The sequence below is a fragment of the Corvus cornix genome, chromosome 8 (assembly GCF_000738735.6).
Source record: "Corvus cornix cornix isolate S_Up_H32 chromosome 8, ASM73873v5, whole genome shotgun sequence".
Lineage (NCBI taxonomy): Eukaryota > Metazoa > Chordata > Aves > Passeriformes > Corvidae > Corvus > Corvus cornix.
Genome location: NC_046338.1, coordinates 22,124,863 through 22,141,877, shown reverse-complemented (window position 1 = coordinate 22,141,877; position 17,015 = coordinate 22,124,863). Strand labels below are relative to the sequence as shown.

At 37.5% G+C, this 17,015-nt stretch overlaps 1 protein-coding gene across 9 annotated transcripts in view; it reads right to left on the bottom strand.

Annotated features, from left to right (window-relative positions):
* LOC104695411 overlaps positions 1–16,097 on the bottom strand; it is a 62,112-nt gene extending 46,015 nt beyond the window's left edge. For 6 of the 9 annotated variants that reach the window (XR_752867.4, XR_752866.4, XR_752870.4 and 3 more), the window contains exon 1: positions 15,702–16,092. Coding sequence is in view for 2 of the 9 variants with exons in the window: in XM_010409268.4 (XP_010407570.2) it covers positions 15,702–15,872 (171 nt within the window). In the remaining 7 variants the exon portion in view is untranslated. Of the gene's footprint in view, positions 1–15,701 lie in introns of all 9 variants that reach the window. The other 3 variants (XR_752868.4, XR_752869.4, XM_039556186.1) reach the window with 2 other exon arrangements.
* Between the last annotated feature and the right edge of the window lie 918 nt (positions 16,098–17,015).

Below are 17,015 nucleotides of genomic sequence, written 5' to 3'. Positions count from 1 at the left end.
AGAAGTCAAACTTTCCACTAGTACAAAATACTTACATAGAACCAACAAGTTTTAACTACCTCCCTAAATTCTAGAAGGCAGGATTTTAGTTCTTTTTAAGCATGGATCTGACATGTTTTAAGTCATTCATGGCTTAAGGGCACAGAAATAAAATATCTTTTTAAAATTATTTCAGGAAGACTCAGTTTAGGACTTCAGTTTCCTCAAGTTCCTTTTGTCAGTGTCCCCTTTCCTAGTCAGTGTATGACAAGTGCTTGTAGTAATTCAGGTGTTGCAGAAGGATTACAAACTGAAAAGTATTGTGTGTTTTGTGCCCGCCAACATGAGGAACTGAATGAATAGCTTTTGAGTACTCAAAAGCAATGCCTTTCTAGACAGAGTACTTGAATTAGACAAACAGACTTTGAAGACTTTCTGACACAGGCTGTCTGCTATAGCTTGCATAAATCTGTGCTGAATGAATACTCAACCAGAATTACTTGAAAAGAATCAATAGAAGTACTGTCAAATGAAACAAACAATTCTCTTAGTTCTGTAAAACTAAGGTGTCATCAATGAAAATAGTCACTACTGTATTGATGATTTAGTTATTAGGGGTGACAGGAACAGTGGAGCACAGTTAAAATCAGCAAAGTTTGCCATCTTTTTTCCAATCTTGCATTTTATGGTTCTCATCATGAGTTTAGGGAGTCCAGTAGCTTCCCTGATGTAATCAGCTAGATGTGACACTGTTCAATGTATATAATCCACTGTCTTAACAGTCTGTGTGATCTCCACAGATTTTAACAGAATTTCCAACTGATGCAGCTAGCCTTCAACCCATCTTTGCTGGGAATTTATCCAGTTTGTCTCACAGGAATTCATTCACTTTCATAAACTTGAGCACATCTTCTCTTCCTTTGACCTTTCTGTTTATTAAATATAGTAGTCCTGATCCTCTAGACAGGTTTTATTGACTGAAACACAGCAGGTCTACCAGGTAAAGAAATTCTCCAGGCAACACAGTGATCTTTTAAGCACCAACAGTAGCCTCTTAAATACTTTTGATTTAAGTGTTTTTGTGAAAATCCTGATGTCATGTGCTCCACACATCTAACTTACTTCAACCTTTGAGCTAGCTGGTAAATATGGTGATACGAAATAAAACTTAACTTCAACAGAGTTTGGAAAAAGTTGGGTGGTGTAATCGCCTTTATCACTCTTCACAGAATTCTCTGTCTTTTCTCATCAGCAAATCTATAATGTCTTGTTACACAACTCTGACTCTGGCTTCACAGTTTGGAGGGTAAACTAGTCACTTCATGATCCAGTTCTGGAGATGTAAAGCATGTTTGCCCTCCTTCATTCCACTAAAAAGGCTATTCCCTCCAAAATATCTATATTTACTTCCGCATCTTCTCACCCTCACAGGTAAAACCAGTTACTTCCCCAAGTGCTCTAATGAAGCAATGTCATTTTATTAGGTGGCTTAAAGGACAGCTAGAAAATATTTAAATACCTGCTTACACTTGAAGTTTATATAATTATCTTTTAGTCTGAAATCAGTTTTTATTAAGTTCTCATAATAAACCACTTCTGAGTACTTGTTCCTACTAGGAATCCTTTAAGAAATACAAAAAATACCAGTTTGGGTCACTGTTACAGGACCATGGGTTAATCATCCTTATGAAGAAATAAATGTAAAAGAACTGTTTGAATAAGAAACGTTATTGAATTTTAATTAAAGAGTATTTAGAGAAATGAGATATTCTTCTAGCATCACTGAGATAGATTAGTGCTGGTCTGATTAAGAAAGCACAGTTTATTTTGGAAAGACTTTTTTGCATTTTGCGAATGTCAGTGAAAGGTAGAGAAACCAGCTCTGGAAGGCAAAAGTGCCCAACTTCCATTTGTCTCATAGCAAACTTCTGCTTTTTTTTTTTTTAATCAATCTGGAAGTAATTTGAGTATGAAAATAATGACTATTCTCATGAAAAATCTGTTTTACTGCTGCTTTTAACTGTCATGTTTAGGAAACGTGTTTTTGATTTATCCAGATAGGTATTCTGGTAGGTAACAATAGGAATGGCACTATATGAGGGAGATATTGTCTCCTTGTCGTTCTTAGAGCAGGATAAAATGTGAGGCTTCTGAGGGTATGGGAAATGAGTTTTCAGTACATGAAATGTTTTGACTTTTAACTAAAAGATTGAGTTCTACAGTGCCACCATCTTTTAAAGATTAAATCCACATGGCACTATATGGAATACAATATCCATTGTTCATACTTCTTGAATGACTTGGAATCGTGTGTTAACATGATGAAACCAGATGGGATGCTCAAACACTAAACTCCATTCAGTGGTAGCCAGATGTCTTTCCTGGAGGATGGGGGGGAGGAATCCTCCAAATAGAAATTTCAGAAAAGATAGCAATTGTCAAATTTTGAGCAATTTATTCAAGTGATAAATATGTTGTATTGGTGATTCATTAATTGCGTATCTATTTTTAGGCAAGTTTGATCTCTCATCTGTGCTCCTGTCATCAGATATGGATGTGTCACCTGATGCAAAATGTTTGTTTCCCCCTGGCCCCCCTTTTCCCCTTCAAATGAGGAAGTAAAAGTGAAATTAACTTGGCAAGTATGCTGGGAGATACAGGGTTGGCTTTTGTGCCTCAACCAACATCTTAAAAACAAAAAGTGGAAAAAGAGGGCAGCAGAGAACAAAGTCAGGCAAAAGCAAGCTGCAGAATGTAGTACTAAATTAAAAAAAAGTTTATCAAACGGTTAGTAGTTGCTCAGAAAGTTTGTATCTCTAGATTAACAAATGTTTCTATTACGAGCCAGTTATATCTGCAGCTAGATTTTCAGAAAATTCATGGGTATCTCCTTGTGTCTTAAACAAACCAAAACAAAACCTCTTCAGTTGTGCTACCTTTGACCCTTAGAAAAATTCCACTACAGTGGGCTTGCAGCAGTGGGGAGAGACTGTAAATATGTTTAGACAGGTGGTACAGTCTGAGGCCTTCTTTAAGGAAATGGAATACAATACAGAAGGCCTTCATTTAGCGATGTTCTCATATAATGAAGTATGCCCTATATCTTTCAGTGCAGAATGCCTTTTCCAGTGAATCTCACCGCTTGCTATGCAATAAAGTACAAGTTTTTAAACAGAACAATTGAGAAGCAGTCTCCCCCACATTTCTCTTTAATGCTATCTTAACATCACTTATTTTACATTTGTGCAGTAAAAGAAATGACAGCCAAGTTAAGTTTCTAAATTAAAACTACTGGATGACAAATCTTTGGCAAAGAGGGATGCACAATTCTAGTCTTCGTTATGCTTGACACCTCCTGTTGTAGAGAGCTAAGGAAAAAAGGAGCAGGAAGCTCATTAAGATCTTGTAGCCGAAGGCCACAAACCCCTCTCCCATAAAAGTCTCAAATTTTCTTGACTGTCTCCTCTTCCTTTGCAAAGTCCAAAACAGGCAGAGGATCCTGAGGGCATCCAGTGGGAAATCATTGCTGTCTGTTCTGTGTAAATCCCAAAGAAGGAAAGAAAAGGACAGGATACAAGCACTACATTGTGATTTACCCATCAGAGAGGCGTTGGAGGAGGGCAGAATAGAAACCTGGTTCTTAATGCAATAAAAAGTTTGGCATTCAGCCAGGTCCCCCTGGTCCATTTAATGGCCTTGATGCTCTCACAACCTGTGCATGCAAGGTATCATTCTCCTTTCTCCTGGAGTGTGTTGGAAACACAGTGGAGGCCTACCCTACTGGAGCCTGCTGGGATTAATGCTGAATGTGATTCCCAGGGCTGGTTGCCACAAAGGTACGAGTGTGTTGCCATCTCCTCTGAGAAACAACACAGTTGGGCAGATTCATGAACTTGATACACATTCAGTGTTAGTCCCTGTTCCCTTTGAACTATTTCTTCATGGTACAAATTTAAACCAGTATTTCAGCAAAAAACCATCTTGATTCCTCCCTGAAAAGGACAGGAACTTCATCAGTTTTTAAAGTAACTTAGGTTTCACTTCCTTCATTAGCATGACGACAGATTTTTTTTTTTTTTTTTAAGGAAAAGATCTTAAGTTACCCCAAATTTAATACTGAGTCTGAAAAAAGCCACAAAATGAGTGTGTTTTGTGGATTTGACCATAAAACAAAGCAGTAAAACTTGATAATTACAAACAAATACAACTAAAAATAAAGTTGCTAATGAGGTGAGGAAAGAGGAAGCTTGGATTTACAAACAAAATGTCAGATGAATCCCACACATTGAAGTACCAATGTCCTGTAAGTTGACTTATTGAAACTTCGTGAGACCCTGCTTGTTTTACTGTACTATTTCGTGTTTTGAGGAAACAACGACGGAAACTAATCAGATTGCAACCTGGTTATTTTTGAGGTTCCCACAATAATGAAAATGTAGATTTGAAGTTCTAATCTTTCTTGTGTCAATTTAATGAAAGTATTTCTGTATCTTTGTACTGCTTCAAAAAAGGGACTATTTTATGTGCTTTTATGCTTTTAAGTAAAATTTGTAAAACTATTGTCATATGTAGAGCAACGTTGTGTATTTACGTAACCAGTTCCAATTTTTACATCTTTACATTTTGCTGTTTGCAGAGGAATACAGCAATTTAGGGTAGAGTTGTTTAGAGAAGCAGATTGGATGGGGGTAGAAGAGATGGGTAAGAAGCTGCTAATCAGCAAATGGATTTCACAAGAGGACTCTGTCTCGTTTTAGAATTTTGTGAGCTGCTGCTCTGAAGCAAACCTGAGCTCTGGTCCTGACTATGCAGAGAATCTGAAATGAAGGTTGATTTCTCTTCCTTGTCTCTGATATATTAGGAAAACATTTACTTGAAGAAAACTGGGGTTTTTAAGTGTTATGCAAGACTGAACTATTACGTAAGAATTACAGAAGGAGACACCTGGTTGTTTGGGGTTTTCTTTGTTATGGCTTTTTTCAACTGACATGAAAAAAAATTATAACGAAGCACAGTTTAAAGATGTTTTGCTTTGATTTCCTTTCTCGGGATAAAATGTGTAGTAAAGGCACTAGGAATGATTTTAAGTCATAGGATGAGGGAAATGTATTCACAGGATAAAGAAGGTTCAGTGGACAGCTTTCTGTATTTTAGGTGCACATGTTGCAGGTAGGAGAGACTGATAATTCATAAGAGTAAATGAATCAAAGCATGAGAATAGTATCCTATTTCTGCCATGCTATTTTTTTCAGCAGATTTAGTATGCTGACAATTATAACAAATCAGTTTTAGAACTTACAGAGAATAAGACTGAGTCTCTTCTGAAAGCCATGATTTTGATGTTCCACAATAGCAGAAAATGAATTTATATTTTTGGTAATCTAGGTTTTCTTAAATTAGAATCTTGATTAATTTCAGTTTTATTCATTTTTATACTTGTAAATAACTGTAATGTTATTAATTTGCAAACATAGCACAAATTTCATCACAGTTTGTAATCCTGAAAAAAATTTAAAATAGCCATTTAAAGAAAAATAAATGAAATGCCTTTTCCAGGCAGAGGTTTCTGAAGTTCTGGGAGTAAAGGACCCAAATTTCTGCTTTCACTGACACACGGCAGACTCAAAAGTGATGATCTTGATGAGCTAGTAGGTGAAAACAGTGTGAAAATTCACTTCATCCTGCTTATTTCAAGTCCAGCTCTTCAGTGCTATGTGTTTCCTTCACAGAAACAATGTCTGTTTTCAGTCTGCAGAAGTAGCTGAATTCTCAGCTGTGCAAAAAATACAATTATGACAAGTACACTTGACCTTCAGTGAAATTAAGGAGAGTACCACCTGCACTAAATATGTCTTGTAAACAGTGTCAGGAGCAGAGGGATACAGCCTGGCTAGAAGTCAAATCCAGTTGCATGGCTTACTGCAATAATAACATTTCAGGTTTTTAAAGTTTTGACTTCCAGTTGTACCCTACTCTTAAGCAAGGAGTGTTGATGAGTTGTTAGCAGCTGCACTGTGAACAGGAGCACTCTTTGTGCTGAGATAAAGCTGTCCAGCTCCAGAAATAGTCTGTAATGCAATAAACAACTTTTTTTTTATTATTCTCTTGCAGTCGCAGTGTTACAAATTAAATTGAAAAACATAAGAAAACTGTTTCAGGACACGCTTCCCAGAATATTTTGACCCCTTGACCTGCGCCTACTCCCAGAATAAACTACTATATTAAGATCCATATTTTGTTTTAAAGAAAAATCTCCCCCAAAATCAGACCCTTTAAAACTTATCTAGGTAATGAAGACAGCCTAGGCTAATTTTTATTCAACAATGTTATAGGAAAACACCAAAATATTCCTTTAGAAAGGCACGGTATCCTGTAAGCAGTATCTGCTGCTTAGCATATCTGAAAGGCTATCCAGTAAAATAAATGTTTTAGTCCAGATGCAAACACATCTGTCACAGCCATTCCTTAAATGTAAACCCTGCCATCTGAACTCTTTTTTATCTAAGTCTCACCTTGAAGTAATGCTGTGCATAGAAGATGTGTTATCCTGGGTTATTTTGGCTAGGCAGTTCTGACTGGTAGGGTTTTCCATAAAGCCCACCTGCTGCTATTCACCTCTTTTAAACCAATCCTTTTCCTCCTTTCTTTTCCTTCAATGTAATGAACATTTGTCAGCATAGCTCAGTGAGGAAGGAATGTGGGCAAGTCAGTTATTTAAAAGTTTAAAATTTCTAGATCATAATTTCTAATTTTTAGGGGCACAGTTAGCTAGTATGGATCACAAAGTGCAGGAACCATGACTGGACAGTCTTGGATTTCCAGTAAGCTTTATGCCACTGTAGAGGGTGAATTTTGTACCTGGTATTATAGAATGAAAATCATCTTCAATACCAGATCAAACCCAAAGGAGCCAGAAGTCAGGCAGCATAGTGTGGATGGGGAAGATGGGTTCCTTGCCAACACTGGCAGGAAATGCCTACAGTCCACCTTCCAGAAACAACACAAAATCCCAAGTGCTCTTGAAGATGATGGTACCCAGCTTATATTTCTCCTCAACAAAGTTAAATTTTAGACCTCAAAAATCTTAGCAACCATCTACTTAATATAAAGCATAGAGAAATAATTATGAATGTGTGTACTATCTTTTATATTACCTTTGTTACTGACAACTGTAGAATTTATAGGTATAATATACTTTATTTTTTGTAAATCAAAATTGAAATTGTACAGATCTTATGTAGTTTAGTTCTTTTTATTATTAGTTTCTAAAACTGCTGTTTTTCTTTAATATCAGTCCCAATCTAATTAATAACTGTACAAGAAATCAGGGGTTTTTTTCTGAGGAAAATGAGCTATATTGCCTTGGCTATTTTGTAGCAATGGGTTTGGGTCTTTTTTTTTTGTCTTCCATTTCCATAGCAAAGAGAATTAATTTAAGAGAGATCAATAGCGTTGCTGGCATACGTTGCATACTCCTGGTATAATTCACAGTGCTGGGGAGCATGAGATGAGTTTATACTTAATCTTGTATCTTGTGTAGAATTATGTAAATTAAATACCCTTACAAAGGAGCTTTTGTTTTTATTAATTGAATGCAGTAATAGTAATAAGTGAAAACATGTAAAACAAATCATTGTGTGTACTTAGGATGAAAAAATGTGCTAACCCTTGATATTGGGTGGGCGTAATGGATGTGTAAAGTGCTCTGTGCACTTTGCAGTGTGTGAAACCTGCAGAAACTTTCCAATAATGTTAAAGCACTTGCAAAAAAGTTGCACCTGGAGCAGGGAGGAGTGAAGAGGGCAAAGGTCAGCATTAGGCATTAAGACACTGACTAAACAGACTTTACACTCGGTGAAAAGTCCAGACAACCCCTGCAGTGTCATCTTACAACTCTGGTTTTCTTCTTTTCAGGACATAGTAATCCATAAATACACTCAAGTCACCAGCAGCTTAGCTCTTCCCCCTCTTCTCCCCCTTTCTAACTCTCCTTTCATTTATAATTCTTACATAAAGATCTGAATTTTTAACCCTTTCCAAGTCTTTTAATCAACCTTGTGAAGTGCTTTTCTTCACTGTTGTCATTTGCTAGACTTCTCTTTTTAAATCCTTTGCAAATTTTTCTCTTAGAAAATTACTTTCAAATAAGCTAAAAAAATAACACTTGAAAACAGTAGTACAAACTCATTGTATGGAAAAGACATTCTGGGAAATTATCAATCTTTTACTTCTGAAAAAGGCAGTTATTAAACTCTGCAAACTACTTAAAAGCAGTCTTTGTTTCTGAAGCTTATTAACCAGACATTCTATGTAAAATACTTCATGGGACGTAGTATATTTTTTTTTCCTATGACTGCTTCTGAGCTTATTTGTTTGGATAGATGAAACCAATTTCAGCTGGGATGCTGCAAGAAAAGAATCATCTTGCTTGCCATTGGTTTTTTTTTCAATCAAATGGAGAAAAACCTCATCAATTTCTCTAAACTGGAAAAATGTAGAGGTAAAACAAAGAGGTGTTTGTACTTTTATCATACAATTAAGTCTTTCAGTTTTGCATCTATTACACTTAGTAGACGAAAGCATGAGACCAAACTGATTTTAATCATTTTATCTGATTCCATTATCCACATCCCATGGCTTAAGAGACTGGATAGACTCCTAATATCGTCTGGAGCCTTGACAGTAAAATTAGGCTAGTGAAATACAGCCCATCAGTTGCATGTAACTGTGCACATTTTGCTCACTTCCTCTCCTTGTTCTGAGCACTGCACGAGGCTGTACTTCCATGCAGGATATTTTCCTCTCACCCACTTTTCACTATCCTACCCTATCTGCAAACCTGCTGAGATGTTCAGCAGCTCTATCAAATGGCCTTTTTCATTAATTTTTACATCTTGTGAGCAACACTGACACAAGATAGCTGAAAGTCTGAGTGTTTCTTTCATACTGTGCATGAATTTTGATTAGTAACAACATGAATAAGGAAATGCTTTGAATTTTTTTTTGTTTTGCGCAGAGATCCCTCATATTTACTCAGGGAGGGAAAACCATGTTTCCAGTTCCATGTGTGACCTGGTCATTACTCAGTCATAAAATGGTGACCTGAAAAGGTCACCTGTCCAGTCTCTTGGCCAGTGCAGGCTCACTCATTTCTGTTCCTGTACAGTGATTTTTGGCGTTGCTACTGAAGGGTTTCTGACTTGGTCTGTTCAGTGGTGGGAATCAAAGAACCATCAGGAGAAACAGAATGGTGAATGTGGGAGCACAATTTGGTGGGGGTAGAACTCAGCAGAGGTATTTACTTTTCAGGGCAACGTGCTCTGTAGAAATTGAAGACCTGTTTCAGCACAATGCTTTGAGCACATGCTGAACTTTGAGGGTGGAAGTGTTTTGCTAGGTGGCCTTCAGGCTTTGGAAGTAAGAATATGTTTGAAGCCATTCCAAGATCAGTTCCTTGGTGCAGAATACCAAAAGCAATGGGTGTCTGGGGCCCCGGTTTGCACTCTGGTCATGCAGTGCAGTACTTAACCTGCTCTCAGTCTCACTGGTACCCTGGGAACACCTGTTAAATACACCATTATGGGAGTCAGCATTTTAGTGGTAGGCCTTGCATGAGTGTTGAATCTAGAGCATCTTTAGAGATGGAGAAATATCTTCTATTTATCCTATATTCTGATATTTTGTTGCAGGTTAGTAAAAAATAAGAAATGAACGTTCAAGTACATAAAGAGCTTTAGAAAATTAAGCTAGAACTGAATGACATTGATCTCTTGAGAAAGAGGTTTTTTATCTTGTCTTTTTGTATTTTTCTTGTTGCAGAAGTACCACACCAAAAACGATCTCACTTAACAAAAACAAAAGACCATTGTTTTGTCTAGTATTTTATGTTGTTTTCAAGCATCTGAGGTCTCTCCTGTGCCCTTTGCTGTGGTATCTCATTGCTGACCTCTTAATTATAATCACATATTCAAAACTTCTGCTAATATGACGTAGATGAGAAGCCAGGCAGTTAAATCATTTGCCCAAGGCTATGAGACATCTTGCTGGAGAGCTGAAATCAGACCTTTTACCATGTCTGCCTGGCCAGACCCAAGGTCTGTGCTTTGTTTTATGTTCTCAGGCATGTTTCTTCATGCAAATGTTATTTGGACCACATGCTTGACATATAGCAAAGGCCATGCTGCCCACTGAATTTTCTCCTGGATTGTTTTTCACCTTAAGTTTAAAAAATGATTGGGATTTTAATGGAACCCTTCTTTTCTTCAGATTATCTTAATGAAACCATTTTCATAGCTATTTTTCAGAAATTATATTCTACAGGTTTTGTTTATTGATTCAAGCTTATAGCAATAATATGAAACCACCAACCATTCAAGCCTAATGTTAAACTAAGCGGCGAGGAGTGAATTTATACAAAATAGTTCGGCCACGTCTGTTGCTAATTTTTTTAACCCATCAAACTTGCTCTATATTGCTCTCAATTAGTCTTTTTCCCCACACCCTTTTCTTCTGAAGGATTCATTTTACCCACTTACCTTATCCATGGGCTACGTAAACACATAGGTAGGACTTCATGCATCCTTTGCATACTCTACTTGTAAAGTCTCGAATATTGTTATATTGTTTCACACACATCTCACTAAATCCAAGTAAAATAGTAGGTAAAGCTGCAATGATGTCATCTGCATGATGTGTATTTCTGTAGGTAATGCTTGTGTGATATATACAGTTTTTACTGTCAGTACCTTGCATGTAGATCACACAGACACAACTGAGGCTGATCACAACCAATGCAGTGTGGGTAAAACCTATGTAGGCGAGTTTGAAACGTTTGAAGATTACAGGTGTTTTAAGGGTCAGTATTTTGAACAGTGGAAAAATATATTTTTCTGACTCTTCTAAAATGTGTTTTTCAAAAATTTCTTTTAGTACCATATCCTTCAAATCTTCTGCCTTCATTAGAAAAGGTAAAGCAGTTCATGCTTTAATTCAGCCACCTCTTTCAGTCTTTTTGGTCATTCTTTGCTTGTTTTGGGAGGTTTGTTTCCAGCTTTATGGGTTTTTGTTTTGGTGGTTTTTCTTTTCTTTTCTTTTTTTTTTTTTAAATATTTGGCCGTTAAATGATGTCAAGTACCTGCTTGTCTGGTGTCTGATAGACATACATCTTCCTTGTTACACACATTTCTAAAAGAGGAACTCGCGATGAGTTTTGTCTGAATGCTACTAGATTTGCTGCTGTACAAATAATATAAATTAAATATTCTTAATTATTTTAGCTCATACTAGAAAAGATCCAGGACAAAGGAGAGATTGATGCAGTGTGCCTTACAATGGTCCTACTGATTTCTCTACTGGCCTTTCCTCTGCACATGGTCAATTAGAATTGAAAATCCTGTGCTGATTTCATTCGCTGGAATTTTTAAGCAGGTCAGGAAGAAAGATGTTATTGAAAGGAAAAGTCTCATCTAAATAAGAAAAGAACACGTGGCCATCTGGTCTAACTGTACCATGCTGAAAGTAATTTTTACTCTGCTCTAGTTTGAGCTTTGCAACAGTTTGCTAAAATATCAACTAGAAATCTGTTTACATTAAAACACTCAGTGCTTTTTATCTGTAAAAATGCAATGTGCAGTTCTCTTCCTATCTGTAATGCATGAGCTCATTTGACCCTGTTACCTTATTGAGACTGTCTACATTTCTGGTTGGTTCTCAAGTTACTTCAGCTCTGTAGATGTGTAAGTGAAACTACCCATCTTTTGTAAGTTTTGGATATAATTCTGAGCGATTTATTTGTGGGAATAAAAGTCACTTCTGCTTGAACTGGGAAAGGCTCAAACAAGTCGATGCAACAGGAAGCATGGGGGAAGAGGGGAGAGGAGGGTTTAAAAAAGGAAATTAGAACTTGAAGTTTGTGTGAGCATCACCGTGGAATTTGCACAACCAACTGTAGGCCACAGGCTAAGAGGCAAGCTGTAATAGATATCAAATTTTTAAGGAATGGAGTCCTAAATATGCATGAGTTTCCATGATTGCATTTTTTCAGTATTAGCTATTAAAAAATTTAAAGAAGTCAGCAAAAGAACAGAGGTCAGCAATTTTCACATGAGGTAAATAAATCCTTCTTGTAAAAAACTAAAACACATAGCTCCAAATCTCAGGTGCCTGGACAACAACAGCAGGAGGATAATGCCATTTTTAAAGCAACACTGGTCAGGTATCTCCTCCCTACTCTAGTTAGAGCTGTTGTACCCAGCACTCACAAAACCCTCAAGAGAATCTTACTGGGAGAAGGGGAGAGTGGTGAACTAAACATGGAGACAAGGACCCTGTATTCCTATTCTCTGGCTTAATGCTTATCTCTTATGTGATTAGACATTACTTTTGCACTGACAAACATTGCATAAATTACCAGTTGAAATACCCTTCTAAGACAAGGTAGCGTGTAAATCACTTCTGAAGCTGAGGAATTGATTTGCATAGGATTTCAGCCTTTAGGAAAGGATAAAAATATGATTGCCTTGTCATTACCTTAAGAAAATGAAAGTGAGCACTTCATAATTTAGCTGCAGGCATTATTTCAAAACACTTTTTTTGAAACAAGTGACAAATTTTGTTTTAAAACATAATATGCCAGGAAAAGTAGGAAGGAAATTATCACCTTAATACTATTGAACATGTGTACATACATGTAATTTACAAATATATAGTTCTCATGTATGACCATTATGTAGAGTTTGCTTGTATATTTCATATAAGGTGTATAAAGTGTTCCTTCAGAAAAGCATTAAATCCCTTATTTACAAAAAAATAAAATACAGGAATACAAATTTGACCACAGTTCTGGATTCATTCACCTAATTTTTCTGAAATCTCTATTCAGGATTTTTACTTTGCTGTGGATATTGCTGCCACTACATGCAACCTTTTGTTTGCATGTCTCCGCTGCTATTTGGAAAGGAAGTTCTTTTTAAGATTAAATTTATGGGATACTTTATGCTGGGTTTCTTTTCACATAGTGTTTATAAGCAATATTAGAGAAAAAAGCTAAAAAAATTTCTTATCTTTCCATTAAGATACCTGTTAGAATGACTAAAATGTAGTTTGAGCCTTTTCAGGGAATAAATTAAAAGAACTGTATGCATATGTATGTGGTTGTGTGTTTAAAAATTAAATTTTTTTAGGTCCTTTTCATATAAAGTCCATATTGAAAAGCAAATATTAGTCATCATGTTTATCACACCATAATTTGTACTGCAAGGCAATTAAATTCCAAAGAATTTAGAAAATAGGTCCGCACAGCATACATTTAAAAATTAAATAGAATACATGCTTTGAATCTGCCTTTCCCCTGCATGTCTCTGCTAACCCCACCCATAGCCACACCAAGCGGAGAGCAACTATTTTGGGGAGTACTGCATTCCCAAGCCCAACTTTGTGGCGTGATGGCACTGGGCCACTCGGCATTTCTTTGGGCTGTGGCAGCAGGAAGGCCAGGGCTTGGAGGGCCAGCTCAGTCCCCTGCCATGCTTCCCTTCTTCGATTTGAAGACACCCTACTTACAAAGCATTTCGCTACTGCCTTGTTTAAAACTATCATAAAACTGTCTACTAGCTCTTGTTAATCTCTCTAAACCCAAGTGGTTTTGAATATTTCAGTTTGCTGGGCATTCAGGTGTGGGTATCTGCATAGTAGCTATTTGCCTTTATGTAATACATCATCTGCGCATACAAAATCTTTACATAGTGTTTGAGAGCTACACAGCAATTATGTAAGTGATGCATGAACTTAACACAAAATACTGCATTGACTGTAAACCTAGAGTAGAAATCACAGTAAAATGGGAAATGCTGCATGTCCCTAGTTACACTGTGTTGGAAAGCGTGTGTGCGTGTGCATATGTTTTGTACAATAATGTGTATATATGTTTACAAAGTTTCTTATTTTGTATTTTTTTTTTTTTTTTTTGCAAATCATAACAAAGTTGAAACCGAGCCTGGCCGACATAAGGAGGAAAGGCTTGTGTTTGTCTTTAATCTTTTCTGCAGCACGGTTCAGACTTCTGTCTGATCTGCACATAGCAGAGCAAGGGGCTTGCCGTGCATTGCGTGCAGGCTCCTTGATTGTGGAAGGGAAAAAAAAAAAATCTGGCTGGAATCCAGACAGGCGAGCGCAGTGCTCTGTTGATCATTGTGTCTAGCCTTCAGGTGTCTCAGCTCACAGTGGGCGGCGGTTGGGGGAGGGGGAGATAACAGGAGGGCAGACAAAGAATAAAACGGTATATTTACCAAAAAAAAAAAAATATATATATATATATATATAGGAGATTCGCATCAAATCCTTTTTTAAAAAATGCTTCTTTTAACGTTCCTTTTTCTGCAGTGGGAGCAAGCAAACATCTGTCCAGGAAGATTTATTTAAGCCATAATTAGTAGCGTCTGGAGTCTTTCAACAATTTCTCCTTATTGTACTTAATATTTTTTTTTAAGAAGTCTGCTCATCTTTCACTTAGAAACTGTTTTCACTTCATGCATTATTAGAGATCCAGCCCAGCCAGGACAGAGTCAGATTTCTATTGTCTTTGCTTTTTCCCTTCTGATCGTAGTTTTCAGAATCTAACTTTTGGTAGGGAAGGGGTGGTGAGAAGGATCGTGCAGGCAGGGGGGAAAGATCTTATTAAAGGTCTTACAAGCATGTGAGGGGAAAAAAAAGAGCAAAAATACAAATCAGTGCTGTTTATTATACGGTTATTCATTTGGGTTCAATTTCTTTTCCGAGGAAGAAGAAGGAAAAAAAGCGCTGCTTTGTCTGTTGCTTCTGTTTGAGAACTCTCATAAATCTTGCCCAGAAAGCAACTTGGGCTTAAGGAGATCTGGCCAGTAAAGCTCTGGGAAACAATTTCAATGTCTCTTGCTGTGGATATTCTCTTCTTTCTGCCCCCTTCGTCCCCACTGCCCCCTCCACCCCGACCTTCTGACGTTATACCGTGAAGAGCCCCACACCCTTTCCCACCCCACCAGGAATCTCAGTGAATGCAAGCCACAATCTAGAGGTAAAGTCGCTTATCAAAAAGCCTCTTCTCCTGCTCAGAGAGTCCAGATATTATACTAGTTGTGTGTTTTCAGTCCAGCCATAACCCTTTCCTAACACTCCCCCCTTGCCTTGCCTCTCCCCCTCCCCCCGTGGAAGGGGTGGGATGGGAACCTTGCTCGACTTCATTGTTCCAAATGTAAGAGCTATTTGCCCCAAAGTGTCTTCGCTGTCTTTCATAGCTAATTATAATAACTGTCAGATGTCTGGAAAGTCTGGGCTGCCCTTGCTGGCGGAGTTAAAGTTTGCCTTTATGTTTTCCCCTTGGGGACAGATCAGGCCTGATTAGACACAGAGTACAAATAAAAGTGAACAACATACGTGTGTAGGGCTTTTTGTCTTTGTTTTTCTTTATGAACAAAGCAGCACGCTGGCTATGTCAGGAAGCAGTGTGTCATGCAGCATGCATGCAGGCACTGCCCTGGAGGATAACTCGCTTTTTCTTTTTTTTTTTTTTTTTTTCTTCTTTCTTTTATTAAAGCATGCAAGAAATATTTCTGAATCTGAAAACCACTTTAGATACTTTTTCATCTTATAAGAAAAGTAATCATTGCTTTAGTGCACGTAGCATTTTGACATTTTTAAGAGATTTGCTTTTCTGGGTGAAAATAAAAATAAATAGAGCTCTTACTCACAGTTTTGTTGTGCTGTGCAGGTCGCTGTCTCCTTCTGCAGAGACAAGGAGGGTTGGAGAATGTCAAGGGTGCAGAATCCCAGTTTAATTCAGGAGAAATGTACAAATGTGCTTCCTGAAGTCGCCTGGAAGTCAGCCACTTGTGCTCAGACATCCCATTGCTGCTCTGCATGCTATACTATCTGCAGTTCTGAATTGAACTAAATACTGCCCATGTGAAAGACAGGGGAAACACAGTCATGTGGGACACACAAATCCACTCTATTGGCTCTGAAGGCACAACTTCAGCATTCTTGCATTTCCACCATTGGTTAACAGTTCAAGCTGAAAGAGTCTAGGTCCTCCTAGTGAGTCTGTTTTCCCTTTATGTTGGAAGAATGACTGTAGGATTTTACAGTGACAGGATTAGTTAAGAAAGGGACTGAAGTCATCCCTTTGACTGAAGCTGGTGGGTGGGGATTGGAAGCTGTGCTTTTCTCAAGTCGACGCTTTTCCTTTTTCTGCCTGCATTCTCAGTGTCAGGAAATGCTTGCAGTTAACTTGGGCAGCAGAGAGAAACTGAAGTGACTTTTTCAGGTTCGGGGTTAGGGACCTGACTTTTAGAGTAACTCAGTGTTACAGACAGTACAATGATTTTCATGGGAGTAACTAATCTGGTTTACTAAACTGTAGTTATTTTCTTCTTTTCAAATTTTTTTTTTTTGTTAAGCTCAGGGGCGACTATATCAGGATCGTTTATCCCAAACTTTTGCATCATAAGCCAGATAAATGAATCCAGTAGTTTGAAAGCCTAGACTTAATAATTCAACAACAGAAGAAAGATTCTACAGAACTATTGGATCTCTGGGGAATATTATAATATGGTCTTTGTAATATTTTGAAAGAAGCAACAAATTCCAGCAAAGTCTTTATTGCTGATATTTGAGAATAATGAAGCTATAAAGATTAAGTAGGAGGGGAGAAGATTGACTATTCCCTATTTTGGTATTCTGTCATTTGTCTGATTTAGTTATGCCAGCGTGAGCAGTAATTTGAAACGGTACTCAGTCATGTGTGACATACTTCACCAATTAACCCTTATTAAAAAGACCTTTCCCAAATCCCACATGCATGTTTTCCTAGAACTACAGAAAACAGAGGTATGACAGATTTGCAGGGTTTGTGTCCACCTTCCTCTCTGGGCAGATTTATTTCCCCTTATGCATTTCCAGGGCTATGTCCAGTGCAGTTGTAAACACACCCAGCGTGTGACTCCTGTTGGTGGACTGTTGAACTTGGGGCCTAATTTAGCAGTTGAAGTGCTTAAATATGCTTG